This window comes from Nyctereutes procyonoides, unplaced genomic scaffold (assembly GCF_905146905.1).
Source record: "Nyctereutes procyonoides isolate TBG_1078 unplaced genomic scaffold, NYPRO_anot_genome, whole genome shotgun sequence".
Lineage (NCBI taxonomy): Eukaryota > Metazoa > Chordata > Mammalia > Carnivora > Canidae > Nyctereutes > Nyctereutes procyonoides.
The window spans coordinates 25,838,455-25,862,657 of NW_026575041.1; the positions used below are offsets into that span (position 1 = coordinate 25,838,455).

Sequence of the window (24,203 nt, forward strand, 5' to 3'; positions counted from 1 at the left end):
TTTTTCCCCGTCTTCCTACCTTGATAGAAGCGCGGACTTTTCTCACTGTAGCATTCCAGCTGGTCTCTCTTTACATCTCAGGCCGAATTCGTAAATTTTCAGGATGGTTTGAAGGTTATCTAGGTAATTTGGTGGGGACAGGTGATTTGGGGACCCTGCTCTTCCGCCATCTTGCCCCTCCCCCAAGAATTCTACTTTAAATCATACCTGTGTGTGTATTTGATATCAAACCCCAAGTTCAACTACTTGTTGGTGGAAAAGCCGATACTCAAGAGGCAAATTTTGACTAGAAAGGAATTTGAACTTTATTCAGGAGTCCCACCAACTGGGGAGAGGTTGGATGATTGTCCAAAAGCCAACTTCAAGGTTTCTGCCTGATCCAGGGACTTTTAAGGGGGGCCTATGGTAGTCAGTCAATAATGGGAGTGCAGTGGTCTGCAACACTTCTTGATTATGTACAAAATTGATGCTGTTAGATAACAAATGTTATCTTGGTGTTTGGGAATTGTGTGTGGGGGAAGATGTCTAGTTCTTTATTTCATGATGTGCAGAAGTTCTCTGTTCTTTCTGCAAGAGAGGGTAAGTTCCACAGATACACAAAGGGAGGTTATTAAAATCATTTGTGCGACCTGGAGGGAAAAAAAATTTTTGCTGAAAAAACGTTGCTAGGCTAATCAGAAAGCCAAGGCAGCTTCAAACAGACTTGCTAGTTGCTGTGGCCTGGGAAAGTTTTGGACCTTCACTCCTCAAGGCCCTGTTTGCTACTTATCCAGGGATTTAGGTAAGTGAGTAAGGAGTGTGTTATCCCACACTTAAGCAAGTTAACCCTTAAGACTGGTTGAAGTGCCCTTTATGTGTGTGTATAAATATAGATACAAGTTTTTGCTAATCTGTTATGTATGAAATGGAATTTCATTGTGGTCTAAATTTACATCTTTCTAATCACTAATTTCATGTTTCTTGATCATTTATGCTGTTTGGCTATTGCTCATTATTAAAAGTTGTTTTTCTTATAGACTTGTTGGAGGTCTTTATTTAATCTATTAATCTTTGTCAGTTATTTGTGTGGCAATTAAGTTTTCCCAGGTTGTATCCTTTAATGAAAGTAAATTTTTAATATTAATGCAGTTAAATCCATCAATATTTTTGAAGGATAACAATGTTTTAAATATTGTTAGAAAAAAATCTCTCTTCTCCTATTAGTATATAAAAACATTTTCCTCTTTATTTTTCTCCAATAGTTACCATGAATTGGGGAAAAAGTGAAACTGAGGGATCATGTGGAGGTTTTGGTACCTATGTGATGGTTGGTACATTGTTCTTTATTTATTCTATTGGCCCAAACTCAATCACATGCCCCTGACTAAGGGATACTAGAAAATAAAGTCTAATTACATTCCCAGGAAAAAAAGGAAATCTGTGTTTTGAACACTTAGCCAGTCTATTCTTACAAAGAATTCAACTGAATTCTTCCCACTCATTGAATGTATTCACCCCTTCCCCAAGGGAGGCAAATCAAATTACATCTGGTCTCTGCATCCACTTGAATCCAAGATTTCCAGGTCTCCATCAGGTCCAGATATAGATTACTCTGATTCTGTAACATAAGTATTTAAAGAAAAATTGTGCCCTTCCATAGTGGTGGAACAAGAATTGATTATCCACAGAAAAAATATTCCATTTAGAAAAGAGAAAAATGAGAGAACCAAGCTAGTCACGGGTCCATTACAAATTTAAATTATCTTGTAAAATCATTCATTTTAAAGCCCCTCTTGCTTGGGCATGGGGTGAATGTAAGGAAGTCCTTAATTCGACACCAATATCACTCTTTGGAAGAAATTGTCTTGTTTACCATTCAGGGTATCTTGGTTCTACTCCCTGACATTTTCCTTTTCATTTTTCTCCATAGCCATGATTGAAATGTGTATTGAGGAATATTCCCTCCTGTGGGGTCAAATTGTGTAGCTCAAAGTCCTGTTGGTCTACATTTGGTAAACTAAAATTTGTTTTAAGACTCAAATACTCAAAGCTTTGTTGTTTTAAGTTCAGACTCCTGATGTCTTTGGCAATGCAGTTATCTCAATATGTAATTGGCTTCTGACCTATTTGCTTCCACTCAATTCCATGTATTAGTAACTCCATTTAAGGTTATTCCCTAGAAATAATTCAGTCCCCATGCCTTATTTTCTCAATATACTGGCAGCTATCTTGAAGCCAAGCTATCAGGCTTGGTCGGGAAGACCAAAAACCCTTAACTTGTCATGGGATTGATTTTTAATGGCCCCCTGGTACTCTATGTCTTTTTATTCTTATTTCTTACTGTCTAAGATCTATAAAAAAGTGAGATTTTCTAATATAATTTCAATCAGTTATGCATTGCCACAGCAATGCTGCATAACAAAACGCCCCAAAACTTATAAGGTTAAATGAATAACCATTTATTATTTATAACAAAAGAGAATGGGCTGTGTGGTTCTGCTGATAACAATTGAACTAGTTCATAAATATGTCAGTGTGGGACCCAGGAAATCTAACAAAAATCCCCTACCCCTGGACAAGCAGAGCAGGACTAACTCCATTTTGTGCTACACCCACCATCTCATGTAAACCGCCCCCCCCACCCCACACACGACCTGCCTATTGTTTAAGGCATTCCCTCACCCTAGTTTAGCTATTAAGCACACCCTTATCAGAAACCAGCACACTTAGGAATTGGCCACCTGCGTGTGGACCGACATGACTGTGCAACTTTCTATGTATGTTACAATCTCATTGGCCACGGACCCCTATAACACTACTATGCTTCTTAGTCTCAGGGTCCAAGTCTCTGCTCTGCTGTGTCGGGTATACTTGGACCCAAGATCAAGCTTGTGATTAAACCCTCATGTGATTACATCAGTGTCGGCTCCTTGGTGGTTTCTCGGATTTACAATCTTGGGCACAACATCAGCTCTAGGGTTTATTGGAAGCTGGTTGGCCTTAAATGTCCTTTGTCTAGACAATGTGGCCCTGCTCCATGTGCTCTCTCATTCTCCTGCAGGCTAACTTAAATTGTTCTCATGGCAAAGGCAAGGGTCCAAGAGATAGAGCAAAAGCACACAAATCTTTGTAAAGCTACATTCTAATAACCAAAGTAAGTCATAAGGCAACCCAGACTCAAAGTATTGGTTAACAGGCTCGATCTTAAAATGATAAAACCTGCAAAGTTACATGGTAAAAGATGTGGATATAGAGAGTGATTGAGACTTCAGGCCATTTTTGCACTTAATCTGCTTTACTGACCAAGGTCCCACATTGTACAGTCTTTCTACTTGCATTAATTCTGCTGACAGTCCATCCAGTATTATACCGACCTCATCTCTTTTTTCTAATACTTTGATGAATAAAGCTAGTAACAATCCACACACACTTTTAATATTCTATTTTCTAACTCCTTCACTAGCCTATGTAAGCATTTGGTTGACCTTTCCAAGTTATCAAAGATGAAGTTTTACCAGATTGTTTTGCCACTACATAACAAGGTGTTCATTTTCTCATTCCCCAGTATCAGATCCTTATCTTTTTCATCCTGGCTGTTCCAAATATTTTATGTCTTGTTATGACAGTTATCTATTTTTATGACAATTTCTATATTAGCAAAATAATGCTGAGTATAACAAACAAGCTTTTAAGTATTATGGTCTTAGCAAGATAAACATTTATATATTATTCACACAGAATACAGAGAGTTATTGATTCGCACTGGTGAGGTAGTAGCTTGACACTTTCCTCTACACAGTTATTTAAAGACCTAGTCTCTGCTACCTTCAACTCCTGACTTCCAAAATTGTCCTGGGCATCAATACCCACATAGGCAAAGAGAAAGATAGAATAGAGACTTTTGGTGGAACAGCTCCAATAGATTTCAGGGTCAGAAAGCAGCAACTTGGTCATGCCTATTTGCCTAGTAAAAAGGCAAACACATGTCCAGGAGAAAAAAAATTGGATTTGGGGAAGAGCTAAGCTTTCTGCTCTGTGCTGTACACTATATTTTTTTGGAAAATTATAGTCCTTTAGTTAACCTATTAATTTTACCATGCACTTTTTTTACCATGCATTTTTTTTACCACTCATTCTTAAAGTCTAGAGTTAATATCTTATCTGTCCTCCCCAAAGGAAAAGAACTTTAGAACATACTACCTCTCTACTCTTTTTTAATTACATGTTCTTTCTGATCAATATAAAATTCCACAGAAGGTTTATTTTGACAAAAGTTAGTTAAAAAAATGGAAAACACTAAAATAATTGAATTACACAATTTAATTAAAAATGCATAAAAGCTAGTTTTTAACTTTTACCATAAATAAAATATAACTTTTTATAGACATGTAACTTACAATAATTCATCCTATATTTAGCTACAAAGATTGCCTCAACAGTTTCAAAAAACAGAAATGGTACAAGTCACTCTTTTTACATATCAAAACATGGCATATGGCTATGTCTGATATCAAAGGAAAAGGCAGTTTCATATGCTTTTATTATTAACCATAAATAATAACTATATTGATTATTCAGCTCAAGAAGTTAGAAGTACAATATAAATGTGCTGATCAAGAAAGAGCAATAAGTAAATAAAAAAGTGGAAACTCCTGAATTCAAGCAAAAAGTTAAAAAACTCAAAATCCTTATTTTAAAGACCAATAAAATAAACGAACTTTGAAAAAGCTAATTATTTAAAATCATTATATCTAACATTTATTGGGTGCTTACTATTTGCAACATATTTGCTAAGTAATTTACAAGAGCATAGCTCACTTAATGCTCAAAATAATATTATGACAATCATTATTTCATAAACATCTATTTAGTACTATGTGCCCAGCACTCTATGAGACACTGTAAACATAATGATGAACAAGAGAAATAATGCCACTGCCCTCAAGATCTTTGCATTCTGAAGGAGCAAATAAATATGTCGATTTTACAGATGGAGAAATTAGATTCATTAACTTAGATAACTTTCCAAAGATCACATAGCATCTTTGTGTTCCAATTGTATTTTAATCTAAATTGCATTCCCCAAATTCCATGCTCCTAATCAACACACAAAGCTGAAAGACCTGCCGGTAGGGGTGAGGGTGAGGGGTGGGGAGTAAACAGGTACTACTAAAATTATGAAGGTGATCCAAGCATCATCATAAAATTGCAAATATGCTTTTTGCCTGCTTGCTCTGAGCCAAATACTTTATTTTTTATTTTTTTAATAATAAATTTATTTTTATTGGTGTTCATTTTGCCAACATACAGAATAACGCCCAGTTGAGCCAAGTACTTTAAACAATGTTCACAAATACTTTGAAATAGGTCATATTATTTCCACCATATTTTACATTTGAGGGAACTAAAGAAATAAGATATTAAATAACATGTAGTTGCAGAGCTTTTTTATCTCCAAGAAGTCTGCCACTCATGACTGAGGAATTTTTAATAATTTTAAAAATTAATTATTCAGCTTACTGCTAAAATACTGAAATTATGAGTGAAATACTTGATTTCCTAGGAAAACATGATTGCTTAAATTGACACAAGCAGAACAAAATTAAGGAAAACTAGGAGAAACTAAAAACATTATCAAAAAAACTGTCACTAGGGCTCCTGGGTGGCTCAGTGGTTGAGCATCTGCATTGGGCTGCGGGTGGCAATCCCAGGGTCCTGGGTTGGAGTCCCACCTCAGGCTCCCCACCAGAAGCCTGCATCTCCTTCTGCCTGTCTCTGCATCTCTCTATGTGTCTCTCATGAATGAATGAATGAATGAATGAATGAATGAATGAATGAATGAATAATAAATAAATAAATAAATAAATAAATAATAAATAAATAAAAGAAATCTTTACAAAAAGAAAACAAGCTGCCACTAATGATTGCAGACCCAGGTGATTTTTTTTGAAAATCCTATCAGTATCCTAAGGAACATATAATCTGCCTATTATTTAAGCTACAGAAAGAGAGGAATACTTTTGGCATGTTCACTAAGCTATCATCCATCATTATGATACCAAATCTGTCAGAAATAGCTAGTAAACAAACCAACCACTAACTCACTAATGAGAAAGCACACACAAACCAATAAACCCAATAAACTGGAAATAATCTCACCATTGAATGTAGATGCAAAAAATCCTAATTAAAATCACATATTAATTTTAATACATATTAAAAGAATGATATGCCATTCCAATGCAAATATTCCAAAATGCAAGGTTCAATCCTCTTGGATGTTGGATATATGTATCTACCTAAACAAACAGGAAGAGCTATCAACTCTAATCCAGAAATTTCAATTCTATGCTTTATTGCTAAGGAACAATAAACAAATTTTTCAAAATACACAAGATATTTATCGTTGTTTATAATAGTGAATATTGCTATCCCTTCTATAAGAAAAAAATAGTGTAAAAAAATCTTACACTTAGCAATTATTATCCATGGTAAAATGTTATGAGATGTGTTATAAAAAAATATACAAAGCACTTTGTTATTTAAAAAGAAAAGAAAAATCCCTGCAGACTACACAAATAAGGAAGGACTTTGCTAAAGAGTAGGCATTAACGATGGGCCTCAAAGGATTAGTAGGATTTGAACAGATATAATTGGAAACACAGAGAGATGTGTTCTGGGTCAGGAGATACAAAAGGAAGTAGTGAGAAATCAAACTGAGAAAGTAGACTGGGTCTAAGTCATAAAGTACATTAAATATAAACAGTAATAAATAAATCAGTGGAACAGAATTGAGAAGCCTGAAACAAATTCAAGTGCATGAGATCAATTATATGACAGACAAGATACCAAATGTTGTAAAGAAAAAGCAAAAAAACAAAGAAAACTAACAAAATATGGCCAGAAATAATGTGAACAATATGAACACAAATTTAGGTTTACAGATAATTTTTTAAACAAACAAAAATTTAGAAGTTGTGAAGGAAACTATAGATATATTTGTTTCTCCCAAAAATGTTCATAAAAATATATCAGAGAGGGGATCCCTGGGTGGCTCAGCGGTTTAGCACCTGCCTTTGGCCCAGGGCGCGATCCTGGAGTCCCGGGATCGAGTCCCACGTTGGGCTCCCTGCATGGAGCCTGCTTCTCCCTCCGCCTGTGTCTCTCTCTGTCTCTCTCTGTCTCTCTCTCTCTCTCTCTCCCTCTCTCTCTCTGTCTATCATGAATAAATAAATAAAATATTATATATATATATATATATATATATCAGAGAGGCCATCATCAACTAAGAATACACTAAGGGAGAATTTTTCTGAGAAGCAAAGTCTTGATGGCTCTAATATACAAAGAACTCTAAAAAATACATTTTTAAAATTACAAATAGACAAATAGAAAAATTAAGGAAAAAAATAGGAAAATAATTTAAGCAAACAGTTCAAAGAAAAGCAGTGTAAATAGCCAGTAAAAGTCTAAAAAAAGTTCAATCTTCTTTGAGTTCAGAGAAATATTAATTAAAGTAGCCACAAAATGTCATTTTTACTTTTCAGTATTGACAAAAATTAAACAGATTGAGCACGTAAAATGGTTGCAAGGATATGGGGAAACAGATTCATTTATTACTGGTAGATATGAAAACTGCTACTATATTATTGAAATACAATCTGGCAATACTTATTAAAATGAAAAATATTCATGCCCTTTGATCCATCAATTTCACTTTTGTGGATGTCTGCTGCAGGAAATAAAAGCAATAGTAAGTGATGTATGTGCAAGGTTCTTTATAGCAATATCATTTCTTAGTGGTAAAAAAAGTAAAGAAAAAATAAAAAACCTGGTACTACACTTAATGCCTAACTATAGGGGATGGTTGATTAAATTCTGATACATCTATATAATGGAATGTTATGCAGCTATTAGCTAGAATAACTCAGGATCTTGAATTTGATTTTTTAGTTATAAAATATCAAGTATACAACTTATGTTTTTTAAACAAAACAAAAATAACAAAAATATATGGGCACATATACATCATAAAGACAGTGTGAGTTTACATGCAATCTATATTTGTTGTTGCAAAAAGAACATATTTGTGGAGGTGGGGATAAAAAGGGTTCTTAGTTCATTTATTTAGTTCATGAGTCTTTTGTGTAATGTCCTGGAATAATTATACATTACTTTTGTAATTTCACCAAATTACTTTGCCATTCATGCAATTTAAAAAGTTTTTAAAATAAAGTGTGATGTATTAAAATGTACAAAATATTGTCTCTGAATTGCTTTACTGATATATGAAAGAAAAGGAAACTATTTTCCCTGAATGTAACTACTTACCAGACAATTCACATGGAAAGTGAAGTATATCAACCAGCACGTGGTCCCTAATTGTGATTACACTTTATTGTGCTCAGCCTATTAAGTGCTTAAATTACCAGATAATAGAATCTATGTTCCTAATAGCAGAAAGCGTATTAACGGTATTTTTGCTCCTTATTGTAGCCCAGTTCCAACAATCACATGGATGAAGGTTAATGGTTATATTCCTAGTAAGGCACGTCTGCGGAAATCTCAGGCAGTGCTGGAAATCCCGAACGTGCAACTGGATGATGCAGGCCTGTATGAGTGCAGAGCTGAAAACTCACGTGGAAAAAATTCCTTTCGTGGACAATTACAAGTATACAGTAAGTGTTCTCAGCAAAGCATAATGCCCTAGTCCCGAGTCAAACTGAAAATGCAAATTAATTTGAACTGAATATTGTTTCTAAGTAGTACATAAAAACCAAGTAATAATTTATAATCATACTTCTTTTGCATAGTAAAACATCATGTAAAATTATCCTATACACAGAAATGCTTTAAATTAAAAATGAATGGGGAATTATCAGGTTCTTTGTACAGCAGAGAGTTGATATACTTAAAAATGAGATGTTTTCCTGGAATGAAAGCCATTCTCTGATAAGTCAAATATCTTGTAACCTTCATTAATTTATTCTCACCTTTGGCCTGAGTCAGGAGTTACATGAACCAAATCCTGCCCAGCAGTCACTTTTTTTGTAAATAAAATTTATTGGAACACAGCCACACCCACTTTTTTACATATTGCCTATGCCAGCTACTGCACTGAAATGCAGAATGAAGTAGCTGAGACAGAATTAAGTGGATGATTTGCAAAGCCTGAAATATTTGCTATTTGGTCCTTTATAGAAAAAAAATTGCTGACCCCTGGCCTAAATTAATACATCTATATGATAAATAACCTCTACAGCACACAAACATTTATGTTGTCCAAAATTCCAAGGAGCCAAAAAAATTGTGTGTAAGAATTGGGAAAATCTACTTGGGAAAATATCTACTATCTCATCTTTACTTCTAAGGATCATAAATTGTATCTACTTTTCACATTTGTTTATAAGATATATATTAGGCATAATAGGCAAGTGATAGCATTCTTATTTCCTAGATGGGGATACTCAAAAAAAGAAGAAGAAGAAGAAGAAGAGAAATACTATGATCAGAGCATTCATATAAGAAAATTCAGATTCTTTCAATATCAAGTTATCCAAATTGCATATTTGGTTAAATCCACCAACAACTACAACTGTCACTGTATCTCAAGATCAGCTCTCCTAAAAAGCCTAACATCCTTCAAAGGAACCCTTAAAGCATAGTTTGAAATATTAATATCTGAATTCAGCTTGTTTTTTCTTTCCTTATCTCTAATAACTCCTTTAGGATTTCAGCCATCCAGCCTTACTGAATATACCATGCACATTTCATTCATGCATTTATTCAATTAATGTGTATTAAGTGCCTATTATTGCTCTATATAATAGCAGTAGAGCTTTCAAGGAAGTCCTGGTCCATTGGATTAGATGACAAACCCCACCTTAGAGTAGAGCATGCTGTCTGCTGCGATAAAAGAATGTGCAAAAGATTATGGGAACATAGTCTATTGCATTCTACTGGGATGATTCAGGGAAAGCTTTCCAAAGGATTTCCTCAAACCTTTCTCTAAAGGCTACACAGGGGAAAATATTCTGAGAAAAAGACTCAAAGTCGTTTAGAAGTTTGTAAGATTGAAATACTACACTGGTTTGTTTATTTTAGGCCATGGGTATTATAGTTTGATGAAACTCACAAACTGTTCATGATTTCTTATTATCATTAACCCATAGGAAAAAATCATTGCTTCTGCACCCCAGTGAACAACAATTAACATTCAGATCATATGTTTGATTTGACTTGAATCATATCGGTAACATTCCTATCATATCCGTTTATCCTCAAAAGTCTGAAATGATACTAGTTTCTCTATAGATAAAAAGCTGATACTGAAAGACAAATGTTCCACCAGAACAAAAAAAAAAAAAAAAAAAAAAAAACAACAGAAGGACTGCCTGTTACTTGTAAGGCTATTTGGGAAAAGTTCCAAATCTTTCTGTGAGGTGAAAAATGGCCCACCCCTAAATTATAATTAGATTTATAGTTTGAGACAGAAGCTCCTATATGACACTACTCTACTTTTACTTCTCCCCATTCCAGCTACATGATTCATAGCAGTAATGATTATTTCCAAGAAAATAGGGAAAAAAAACTGATATCACTCAATATTACTGATTTACTTTAAGAGAGTATGCTACTAAGAAGTAAGTGTGGGATCTCCTTGTCACACACAATTAGATGTACACAGTAGGCCAACCAGGAAGGACAAACCTGCCCAAAGCATGCATCATTTTGGATATAAAATAATCAAGATTGTAGACTAGAAAAAGAAACTGCCAGCTTGCCACTCTGCTATATATTTCGGACAATTCGGGAAAGTATCTGAAAGAATTTGGCCTTTCATTACAGCCCATTTTTTAGGGTAGTTTTCTACTCTGCTCCTGATCTTGCCTGGATGGTCCCAGTTTATGTCTTTAGCACTGAGACAATTACAACAAGACCTATTTCACTTCCAGAAGTATCTTGATTATTACAAATCTACCCAATTTGTACTTTTAAACCTGTTGCCTTTGACATGATGGCCTTTCTCCTTACCCATCAAACTCTGTAGAAAGTAGAAAGAATCTTGGCTAGCATTTCCACTTGGCAGTTAATAAAGAGCATAATGCATGAATATTGTACTGTATACACAGTTTGTATTTGGAATGTTCTCCTTTCAGAAGAATGGATTTCTGTTGGATGATCTATAGCCTGAGCTCCACATATTGGTATAAGTAGAGGCTGACACTTTTTACTCAAATGATCAATATTCACAGAGTACTGAAAACATAAGGTTTTTCCTGTGGCTCACATTCTTCTGTAAAGAGTAATTATGGGAATATTTTACATGTTCAGTTAGATGTTAGATTCAATGGATGAACCAAGGATCTAAGGCAACCTTTCTAGTCTCATATTTTTTTTTGTCAAATCATTACAAAGTATGTAGTAATATAGGTGGTAGGCATAAATTTAAACCACATATTTTATTATTTATAATTCAGAATCTACATTATAAACATAACACAACAAAGAACACAACATAAAGCAGTCCATGGTAGTAAAATAATAAAAATTAAGATAAACTTATATATCTCATTTAACCAATACATTTAAATAACAATATTCATAAAAAAGAAAAAAAATTTAAACCAAAAGTAATTTTAGGGGCACCTGGGTGGCTCAGTTGGTTAAAACTCCAACTCTTGATTTCAGCTCAGATCGTGATCTCAGGATCCAGAGATTGAGCCCCAAGATATGGGGCTCCACACTCAGGAGGATGTCTGCTTCTCTCTCTCTCTCTCTTTCCCTTCCTCTGCCCCTCACCCTCATGTGGCTGGTTCACATGTTCTCTTGTTCTCACTTAAATAAATAATAAATAATAAATAATAAATAAATAAATAAATAATTTTTTTAAAAACTCTGAATTTTATTAATAATTGAAACTTTAAAAAGTTTTAAAAACTTTTTAAAAACTGCATATTTATTCTATTAAGTAAATAGTCTTTTGTTTATAATATATGGTAGTTTTATAGATGAAATAATTTCTTTGATTATTTCTGTCCCTTCTAGTTTCTGATGATTAATCAAAGACTTCATTTTATCTAGCCACACAAAATTTTTAGTCTGTATATTTCCAATATAAATGAAAAGAAAGACTAAAAAAATATAAGGAATAAAGAAATAAGGAAGAAAGAAGGAAAAAAGAAAGGAATGAAGATCACACAATTTTAAGCAATTTTATATATAAGGACCTCTCAAGAAGGTACTTTGTGTACAGAAAAATATTACATAAAGCTGTGTTATCTATGAGTTTAAATATATGTCATATGCCACACCAACTAAAATTTGTTATCCTGTAGAGTAAGAATACTGTCACTCTGATCACTGAAATATTTATATTGACAATGTAGATGAGAAATATATCAGTATTAAAATATAGCAGCCATGTCCACAATAGCCAAACTGTGGAAGGAGCCTCGGTGTCCATCGAAAGATGAATGGATAAAGAAGCTGTGGTCTATGTATACAATGGAATATTCCTCCATTAGAGGAATATTAGCCATTAGAAATGACAAATACCCACCATTTGCTTCGACGTGGATGGAACTGGAGGGTATTATGCTGAGTGAAATGAGTCAATCGGAGAAGGACAAACATTACATGTTCTCATTCATTTGGGGGAATATAAATAATAGTGAAAGGGAATAGAAGGGAAGGGAGAAGAAATGGGTAGGAAATATCAGAAAGGGAGACAGAACATAAAGACTCCTAACTCTGGAAAACGAACTAGGGGTGGTGGAAGGGGAGGAGGGCAGGGGGTGGGGGTGAATGGGTGACGGGCACTGAGGGGGGCACTTGACGGGATGAGCACTGGGTGTTATTCTGTATGTTGGCAAATTGAACACCAATAAAAAATAAATTTATTATTTAAAAAAAATAAAAAATACCTATAACCAAGATGCTTAAAAGAAATTAACGTTGCATTATACTAAATATCCAATAAGGAACATAGTTTTATTTTCATTGCAATGTAGTGTTATAGATATTCTTATTTTTGTAAAATCTCTGGTGATTACCCTCACAAATTTTAATGCCTTCCAATGTCTGCAATTTGATTATAAATGCTTTTAATTGATTATAATAGCTTTTCCAAGACAAAGACTATTTTCTTTCCTATTTTTTCCATAACTAAGCATTATGTTTAGCACACAGTGGATAATTTTTATAATTGTCTGCTATAAGGATTAATGCTTAGATAGACACACCATTCTTCAAGGAACACAGTAAAGATTATATGTAAGTCAGGTAACCCACAGCACACTCTGTGATGCCAGCAGCACACAAGAGACACTGGGCCCCGCAAGCCTTTGGCCACCTCCAGGGAGTCTGAAGCCCCAGCCTCATGACAGATGCTACTCTGCTGGACTGACTGTTTTCTGTAGAGCTACTAGGAGGCTGGCCCTGGGCCATGGGTGGAATAAGAGAAGACAGGCCTGCTTCCCTGTGGGTGAATACAGAGGCCCTTGGCTGAAGAAAGCCTCATGCTGTCCTTGTCCACCTCTGACCCAGAATGTAATACTGTGCTTGGATATGTAGAGGACATTATCATGGATGACAGATGAGTTCTAATTATTTCAAATTTCATGAACAAGTACTACCAGGAGTTTAAAGACACAGGAAAGAATAAAATCACCTAAGTGCCCATTTTCAAAGAATCTATTTCTTTGGTAGAAAGGTATCTTGAAGAACAACTACTGAAGCAGATTCTTGGATTTCAAATGGTGGCTTTCACAACTTTACAGCACCATAAAATGAAGTGGCTACATGCCACTCACATTTATGGATTTTCTGGCTTTTAAAGAAATGTTTCAGGACTATAGAACCTTAAAAGAAGGAAAGGAATTGGGTTTAAGCAACTGTTTAGTGGTGGCTTTGTTTTGTAAATCATCTTCTACAATAGTTTCTCAGAAAGATCTTCAGCACTAGGTCCAACCTCCAGGCAATGAGATCTTGCTTGGGGTTGACCAAAGACTGGCAGAAGTTTTGGCTAATGTGATAGAAGAATTACATCTTGGAAAGTCTGACTTTATTCTGCAACTCTTGCTTAATGTTAAGTATTGATGGGTCAAAAGATAATCACTTGACCCTCCTGAGACCGAGTGTTTCTCCTGAAGCACTTTCTGTGTTCAGAAACTTATAGCCTCTTCCCTGAGTAGACCCCTTTCTTAGACACCTGTGAGTCAGGCTCCTCTGGAACAACCCCAAATCCAGCATTCCATCCAGGCCCCTTCCCCAGCATAAAATGCTGATATGTCAGCATTTGGAAGAACCCACTATCTCCAACTGTCTTTGGCCAGCAAGCTCTGCATATCCCACCTGGCTTTTTGTGCACTCACAGCTTTCAGTTTCAGGCTTGTGGTCTCAAAGAAATTTTTGACTATTTGGGAGTATTTATCTAGGGTGTTACTTAAGCCAGCTGCCCCTGGTGAGATTTCTGAAGCATCTTCTATCACAGCTAGTCTTGGCTCTAGGAGTCAACTGAGAGAGCTGTCCTTTACCTAAAGCTAGTTGAGTGAAAATAAACTCTTAGTCTTACATTTGTAGTCCTTGAATTACTGTGTCTGCTGGTTTCATTGTTTCTAGAATTCTCTTTTAAGAAACTTGGAGGATACTTGGGGGGCTCAGTTGGTTAAGCAACGGATTCTTGATTTCAGTTCAGGTCATGATCTTAGGGGTGAGATCAAGTCCTGTGTTGAGTTCCTCCTTGAGAGTGGAGTCTGCTTAAGATTCTCCATCTGCCCCTCCTCACTCATACTCTCCTTCTCTCAAAAACATGAATTAATTTAAAAAAAGAATTTTTGGAAAAAAAATATTTTTATAGATGAATAATCAGGCTAACCTAGTAAATATAATATTGGAATTTCCACAATTACTGACTTAAAGATTACAGTATTATGTGCTTTGTGCTTTTTAGCTGTTAGTACTTTGAAAGCAAAAATGCTTTCTATGTTGGTGTTCCTATTTCACTGGGACTCATGAATGTATGTGTATGCTGCACTAAAAGCATAGTCCAGGATAAAATCTTTTCCTTTCTTATGTTGCATTTCCACAGGTTTGTTAAAACCCTTTCTGTATAAGTCAGTTCACTAGGTTTTCTGTTGGGTAAGGGTTCTGCAGTTCCTTCATCTGTCAAAATCTTCCTTCCACTAGTCTAGCTCAGCACTAGTAGGAAAGAACACACAGCTTTACTATTCATCTGTCTACTTTGATTTAGTACAATGTTTGATAGAACATTACTGACCAGAAAACATGGTTGTCACGTGTCTAAAAAAAAAAGAAAAAAAGTAATAGTTCAATTCCCAATGTATAACATATATATACACATACATAATTACATATATACTTATATATATGTAAAATAAGCCTCTGTACTGACTTTTCACTTGACTCTTATAGTTTTAAAGAATGAGCTATAGTCTAAGTGTGTTTCTGTGCTGATGTGCTTATTAGATACATTTCCACCATGAAAAATAAATAAAGAAATGAAAGAGAGGAGAGATTAAAGGACTAATGGACTAATGAATAGGCAACAAATAGTTGCCAAGAACTTGTTTTAGATGCTACTGTAACTACTAGGGACTTTACATGCATTAACTTATAATAACCCGGGATACCCGGGTGGCTCAGCAGTTGAACATCTGTCTTTGGCTCAGGGCATGATCCCGGGACTCCAGGATCTGGGACTCATCAGGCTTCCTGCATGGAGCCTGCTTCTCCCTCTGCCTATGTCTCTGCCTCTCTCTCTCTCTCTCTCTCTCTCTCTCTCTCTCTCTCATGAATAAATAAATTAAATCTTAAAAAAAATAATAACCCTTAGAAATTAATATTTCTGCTTGACAGATGGGGAAACCAAGGTCTAGAAAGGTCAAGGAGCTTATTGCTATATATCCCATTAATAATAAGCTATAAAAGCAGATTACAAATTAGAACTGCAATGACACCAGAATTTGACCCTCAACTATAAGGAGGTCACTGATACTATCTCTCAGTGAGATATTGAGGAGCTGAGCTAAGGCATGGGTTGGATGGAGAATAGTTAGTTGCTGTTAACTCATCTATATTGATATTAGAAAAAAAAATCCTCACCATTAGTTCTCATTCTTTTTTTCTTTTCTTTTTACCCCTTATAATGGTGGCCTAACAAAAAGATAAAGAAGTTACTAGGGTTTTTTGTTGCTGTTATTTGTTTAATTCCAGGGGCAGTATAATAGGACATTTTTATTTGTAGAATTGTTGGTATAGTGAATTTAAGTATTTTAATTACATATCTATCTCATCTATTAGATTTTGAGCTGACAACAAACAGACACTGTAACACACTGAAGAAGACAAGAAAGCAGAAATTATTTCTTCTTAATTTCATTCATCACTTGTTGGTTCCTATGACAAATTCATGTTGGAATCAGGACTCTAAATTAGGGAAATTTTATAGAATTACCCAAATTATGTTTGAAGAATTATTATTTTTATTTCTAATTTTTTCCCAAATGACACAATCTGTTTTTATTTTAATAATTCTTTTATTCCTAATTTTTTTTATTTTAGTAACTTTTTAAGACCTCTTTTCAACTCCCATAAGCTGCACCTACCAGCATGAGTTGTAGCACATTGAGAGACATATCAAATATAGTTACCCTAAAATAATAATATAATTAACCAGTATCCTTTAATTAATTTTATATGTGGAACAGTGTTATGTTCTAAAATGAATGTACATGTCATGTCAACTTTGCTCCTCATGATGTTCCTATCTACATGAGCATCTCAAATCATAAACAACTGAAAAATCCAATAGCAGTTTAAGTCAGCAACAGGAGTAACAAGCTACAATAAGATTATTTTCCAAGAGACTAAGAAGTAAACATGTCCAAAGAAGGTGCCGATGACTTCCTTTGGAGTTTAGGGTTAATAAACCTTACATAATTTAGACTAAACTTTAAATTATCAGTAGAATTAAAAGAGACAAGAGAAGTAGAACATTCTGCATGGATTTAAAACTTTGAAGGAAAAATAAAACTTTGAAGAAGATAGATGAAGGGTGTGATTGGGAAACAGCACACTTGTATACTTGGATTACAAGGATCATGAGAAATATGAAGTAGACTGGCAAAGTAAAACAGGAGAGCATGCAGAAAGTCCTAATAATAGAGTTTAATATTGCTTTTGTATCTTACCATTCCTATCAGTATTTTTAGTATATATGACAGATAATATAGATAACTATAAAGGAATGATTTTAGAAGCCAGGCACAAAAGTCAGAATTAATATTTGAAGCTCACCGTGGTAAGATTTTTGCTTGACAGCTCATAGGCTTAAAGTTGAATCTCAGAGTGTGTTCAAAGGCCTACAGATTCTGACTACACCAAACTAAGGCTCCTTAAAGACCAGACTATATTGCCTAGAAGACCAATGAGCTACTGAAAACAAAATTCCCATTTAGAGACCAGTAGAAGCCAAAACACAGTAGGAATGCAACAAATGCTTCCAACTCATTTTTTAATATGCCCAAGTGGAATAAGAGAATTATATGCTGCCTGGAGTCAGAAATACCTGACTTTGAACATGATTACTATCCCTTATTAATTGTATAACGTTGGGTAAATTTTTTTAACCTCTCTGAGCCAAAGTTTCCCGATTCATAAAATTAAATATATTTGTTCTCATCAATGTTATAAGAATTAATTGATAATGTAGTTCAGTGTCTAAGACTAGCATTTAATAAATGAGAATTCTTTTTCTCTTGCTCCTTCTCCTTGCTTCTAAACTGGTTAAGTTTTGGACATCCATTGTGCCTTTAGACCCACTTTATAGTGTTCGTATGCAGGTTCGTTCAGTACATCTTCTTTCTTGTGCTATCATATCCTATGGCACTGACTATATTTCCTCTACCACAGTATAAAGAAAAAAATGTAAGTCATAGATGCTCCTATATCCCTGATAACCTCTAAGACTAAGAAAGGATTAAGTAGTATGAGGTGAATGAATCAATGATCAAAGTCCTCACTATCACAAAATAAAATGTTATTGTTTTTTTTTTTTAGGTTTTTATTTTATTTGTTCATAAGAGACACAAAGAAAGAGGCACAGACACAGGCAGAGGGAGAAGCAGGCTCCATGTGGGAACCCTGATGCAGGATTCCATCTTAGGACCTGGGGATCATGACCTGATCCAAAGGCAGATACTCAACTACTAAGCCGATCAGGTGTCCCTAAAATGTTATAGATTGCTAAAGAGAAACAATTATTCAGTTCAACATTTTTTCATAGTTATTGTTCCAGTTGTTATAAACAGAGTATTTGTGGACAAATAGTCACTTGTTTTTAGTATTTTTATTTTAAAAGTTAGCCAATAAAGACACTATTCTGTATCGTATAGATTTTAAACAATTATATCTTTCTTGATAAAGTAATTTTTCTGTTGTAATTTTGAGAACTTTTTTAAAGTTTTTGAAAAATGCTAGTAAATATAGAAAAATTTTACACCAAGTGAAACTTGAATTTACAAATTATTTTCCCTGTACCATTCAAGTTCTTTTAGGAAAAACAAAAATAAAAAAACAAAACAACTATTCAGTAAATAGACATGTTGTATTATTTCAACTTGTGCAAATTCTGCCCCAATACCTGGGAAAAAATGATATCTCTAAGTACCTGATTTCCTACTGTACACGTTCTGATTACTTAGGGATACTATAGACACTTGCTGTAAATTTGATAAAACAGTAAGATATACTGACCTAGCTTACAAAAAGTGTTTTAAATTGTCAAGAATTCTCATTGCTTTATCTTTTTCACAGGAAATAGAGTTCTTTGTGAAATGCAATGCTATGCTTCTTCCAAATACAATTATGAAAATTGATAATTTATTTTTAATGCAAGGAATACTTCCATATAAATTTTGAATTTGGTAGAGTGTTTGAAAAATGAAATCACCTTTCTTTAATGCTTAAACTCTTATAGCTTATCCACACTGGGTGGAAAAACTGAATGACACTCAGTTGGACAGTGGGAGCCCTCTTCAGTGGGAATGTAAAGCTACTGGAAAACCCCGACCCACATACCGTTGGCTAAAGAATGGAGTGCCTCTCCTGCCTCAGGTACTGTTGGTAGCTGCTAATCTGTTCTTGTGTAATTTTAACCAGATTTCACACAGGACAAACTATCCTCTTTTTGTCTTATGGGAAGTCATTTCTCATTTATGCCTTCTAGTATATTTGAAGTAAGAACTATAACAGATACATAAAATTCTTAATTACCTCATTACTTTTTTGAGTAACGTTTCTTTAAATTTTATTCAATCTTAAAAACTCATAGAAAAATATCAATTATTATCATAGATTCATTTGCTATTTCCAGCTGACTTTTCAATATCATTTAGCTGGTCACTGTCATCTTGCAGATGGCCCAAGTAGTAAGGTGACTTGCCATTTCTAGTGAGAGATGAGACCATAATAGAATCCTAGCCTTCTGGATTAGGCTAGGAAATCTTAGACACGTTTTTCTTTGACAACCTACTTAACAGGATTTAGAAGACTTAAATATATTTTTAGTAAATCTACTGCATGTTTTTGAAATCAATTACTATTTCATTTTAGAATAATGGTAATAATTTTAGCTAATTCCCTTGTTGTGGCCTTTGCAGGAAGGAGAGAAAAGAGAGAATGGTTCACTATTTATGGCCAAAATGGAGGGATGTTATATAAAGTTAAAATTTTAAACACGAGGTCCTGCCACTACCCAAAGGTCTCTTATCTGCCATTTACCTTCTTGGCCTTCACTTTGCTCCTTTGTAAAAGAAGAGATTGGATCAGATTATCCCTATAATCCCATCTAGCTCCAACATTCCCTTATTACAAAACCAGACAAGTCAAACCATACACAAATACACAAAAGAAATACACACATACAAAGAACTATAGAGACATTAAAGAAAATTGAGGGTGTGAGACTCCTGAGACATTGATTCATTGTCCCTTTCCCTCTAATTTCCTAGGAATATCTTGAGAAAGGAATACACTGGCCATATTTTCTACTTCCCACATCCAATTAAATTCTACTGGCAGATAATACTTCTGCAAATTGAATAGGCTTATTTTGAAAATTATGTAAAATTACTTGGCATCTCTGTTGATAGATAAAGCACCGCTCACTAAAATTAAAAGAATGATTGCTTGGCATTAAGTAGACAAGGCATCTGGTTGTTTAATAACATTTTAAATTTCAAATTTGTTTTTGAAATGTGCTCTTGGCTTCACTTGACCTCAATTTGCACATGCATACTTTTTTTGACTTCTGTATTAAATTTTATCCAAAAATGAAGTAAATATGTTTGATAATTAATATCAAACATAGTTAATAATTTTATACAGATTCTAGTTAGTGGCAGTTTTTTCTAAATTTGTTGGGAGGTAAGAAAAAGGCAAACTTCTGACCAGATTAATATAGTAATGGGATTCTTGTTTTGAGTTGGGTTATTTTTAACTTTGATCCCACTTGTCTACAGTCACAATTATTACCAAATGCCACATGTGAACCTCCTCTTCTTCTGTAAAATGAATTCAAATAAAAGTTTCATCTGCTGATTATACTTCACAAACTGAACAAGCATACCATACAAAAGCTTCTCAGTATAAAAACAAAACTAAAACTAAAACTCATAAGAATAACTACAGGAAAATATAGTTGTAATATCTTTTCTGACCAAGAAATAATTATAATTTACAAAAGGTATTTTATCATAAAATAATGAACAGTAAATTTGTATTGCTAAGTTGTCAAATAATGCTCAACTGCATTCATTGGAGGCTTTTGGCCCTTGGTCTAGGAGAGAATAACTGCAAAATCTGTATGATTTATTCACTTTCTATACCTACTTTTTTATTTTATTACAGAATAGGATTGAGATGGTTAATGGAGTATTGATGATCCACAATGTGAATCAATCAGATGCTGGAATGTATCAGTGTTTGGCCGAGAATAAATATGGAGCCATTTATGCCAGTGCTGAGCTGAAGATTCTAGGTATACAATTTCTAAGCAGTTAAATAGGAAGAATGTGTAGCTTCTTTTCATGCTATAATTCTTACTATACTAAAGCTTTATGATGTGATTATAATAACCTATTTTATGACTTGAAATACTGTGTTTTGCTGATACATGTTTTTTAAGCTTAAGGGGACAAGTTTACATTGTATACAGTTTGTCCCTTAACTTTTCCTTATAAGGTCTTTCTAACTTTAGTTTTAATAGGCTTATTCTTTTCTATGATATGTAAAAATCACCTAAGCATTATATGTTAAGTTTCAAAAAAGAATATGTTGAGGGCAGGGGATCATAATGTACATTTCCAGCAGCCCTTCCATGTTCCCATAACAATGCTTAATATTTACTCATGAAGCTCCTACCTAAGAGTAGGCAAAACAACACTCCAAGGTAAAGACAACAATCCAAGGTAAAGCACTTTCTCATCATAGGATATCAACCATTATCATCATCCTTATAAGAAAAGAACAGCTTTTCTGAGGCTAAATCCAGCTGTCTTGGAGGGTTGCAGCTTTGATAAGGCACTAGCACTTCACTATTTAAGTACTACAGGAAAGATTCCATGCAGTGGAATAGGCTTCCCAAATTGAGCATGTTTGGGCCACTGAATGGATTTCACTTTTTCACATTCTAGTTTCCTCAGCTTTGGTCTGGGATGTTTCTAATACAAAGAGAGAGACTTAAGTGATCATAACTCATTGTTTCCCAAAGTCAGCAGGAACTCACTACTTGCTCTGCACTACAATTCCCAAAGCACAGTATTAACAGAAATACTCAAAAGCTTCAGAATTGGGGAACTTACCATTTACACATTAGCTAAATGTAACACACTATAAATCAGCTTACTGAATTATGAGTGTTTGCACTTGAAATTTCTCCGCATTATAATAAACCCATCTAAGATAGATACATGAGTGAGCATTACCACTTCCTACAGCCTAAACAATCAAATATGAATGTATTTTCATGTCAGCTCACACTCCAGTATTTCTGAATTAAAAAGCTAATTCAGGGGTGCCTGGGTGGCTCAGTAGGTTAACCATCTGACTTCCAATTCAGGTCATGAGCTCAGAGTCCTGGATCGAGCCCCATGTCAGGCTCCCTGCTCAGTATGGAGTATGTTTGTCTCCTTCCCTTTTCGATTTGTATTCTCGTTCTCAAATAAATAAATAAATAAATAAAATATTTTAAAGCGAAAGCTAATTCAGGCTTCACCTAGCTGGTAGTTTACCCAGAAATACTCTCAAATATGTCCTTTTCTCATTCACTAGACATATTTTCAAAATTACCTCTTATAAGGTCTGTTCCTAGTAAGCAAGCAAAATCATTACCTGCAGTCACAAAAAGTTCCTTCACTTTTCTTTCAATCCTCAACCCATCTTAATCACATACCTATCTTTTTTGTATATTTTTTCTTATTTCTTTGAGTTTTCTTATTTATTTGAGAGAGAGAGAGAGAGCAAGGGAGAGAGAGAGCACAAAGGGGGTAGAGGGAAAGGGAGGAACAGACTCCCCAACTAAGCAGGGAACCTGATGCAGGGCTCAATCCCAGGACCCTGGGACCATGACCCGAGCCAAAGGCAGACACTTAGCCAGCTGAGCCACGGAGATGCTCCAACATGTCTTTTAATATTTTTGTGCCACGCATTATACTAATCTATAATAGACATAAAATACTAATGAAATATCCATTAAGTTATCAAAATTGACTTAAATAAATGTCTCAGATACAATAGACTTTTAGACATATCTCTCAGGTTTCTGTAAGTCTGAGAAGTATCTTTGTGTGTGTGTGTGTTGGTCTCTGTGTCACATGTTCTTTTAGTTCAGTGTCCTCAGCCCACAGCTGCCCACCAGAATTACATTGTGAACTTTAATTAAAAGTAACATCATGTAAATCTAATGAAAACAATATTAATATTAATGATCAGACCTAGTTGAATAATTGCAAACAGTGAAATAAAGTTTTTAATTGAAATTTAATTCAATTTTTAAAAAACATTTAATTTTGTATAATATTAAAGTAAAATATGCATTAAGAGTCATAGATAGGAAATGGGTTACACATGATTATCTTCTTCACATGTGGCCTCCATTTTCCAAAGGAAAGCTCCAAATAGGGGATCCCTGGGTGGCTCAGCAGTTTGGCACCTGCCTTTGGCCCAGGGCACAATCCTGGAGTCCCGGGATCGAGTCCCACATCGGGCTCCTGACATGGAGCCTGCTTCTCCCTCCTCCTGTGTCTCTGCCTCTCTCTCTCTCTCTATGTCTATCATAAATAAATAAATAAATAAATAAATAAATAAATAAATAAATAAACAAAATAAATAAATAAATCTTTAAAAAAAAAAAAAAAGGAAAGCCCCAAATAGATGTTTTTGACCAGCCCTTTTATCTTCTGCTCAAGGTGCTCGTTAGTCTTTCACAAGTAAAATTGATAATCATAATTACATTATGTGATTTTTGAAACAAACTTTGTCTATGGGCCCCACAGCATAGAAACCATTACCTGCTAATTAATGCAGCCAATAAGATATCAATTAATTAGTTTCAAATTTTGAGTTAGTGCCTTTTACATGTGTAGATTCCTGTGATTTTATTAGAAATGTATCCTACAAGAGTGCAAAATCTTGATGAATCATCTATTAAAGGTTATTGCCATTGCTTCTGGTAGAATTAACATTTTTGTTTTCATAGCTTCAGCTCCTACTTTTGCACTGAATCAACTGAAGAAAACAATAATTGTTACCAAAGGCCAAGAAGTCGTCATAGAGTGCAAACCTCAAGGCTCTCCAAAACCAACCATCTCTTGGAAGAAGGGAGATAAAGCAGTGAGAGAGAATAAAAGGTTAGAGGTCTATTTCATAATTCAAACTCATAAAATCAAACTTTTTGAAGTTGCAGATGATACAGAGTATACAAGAAAGAGTTTGCAGTATTTTGAATATTTCATGAACAGATTAAAATATGATTTTGTCTATCTAGTGATTGAAAAGAACCCAAAGTTCTATCTCAATCAATATGGTCAGACTTCTTTGCCTCCATGGTGTTTTAGCACCAAGGGGAATTTCACCAGGTTATGAAGAAAAAAACACATTCATTAAGCTAGTTATTTTTTATTTCATCTTGAATCTGCTGATTT

The 24,203-nt window shown here is 34.5% G+C and overlaps 1 protein-coding gene and 1 pseudogene across 1 annotated transcript in view; both read left to right on the forward strand.

Moving 5' to 3' along the window:
- The window catches only part of CNTN5 (contactin 5), a 488,760-nt gene that overhangs the window by 207,293 nt on the left and 257,264 nt on the right, over positions 1–24,203 (forward strand). The window contains exons 9-12 of the mRNA XM_055320376.1: positions 8,476–8,657; positions 18,980–19,116; positions 20,911–21,040; positions 23,759–23,909. Of these exons, the coding sequence (XP_055176351.1) occupies positions 8,476–8,657; positions 18,980–19,116; positions 20,911–21,040; positions 23,759–23,909 (600 nt within the window). The remainder of the gene's footprint in view (positions 1–8,475; positions 8,658–18,979; positions 19,117–20,910; positions 21,041–23,758; positions 23,910–24,203) is intronic.
- Positions 10,874–13,944, forward strand: LOC129506571 (ADP-ribosylation factor-like protein 2-binding protein; annotated as a pseudogene).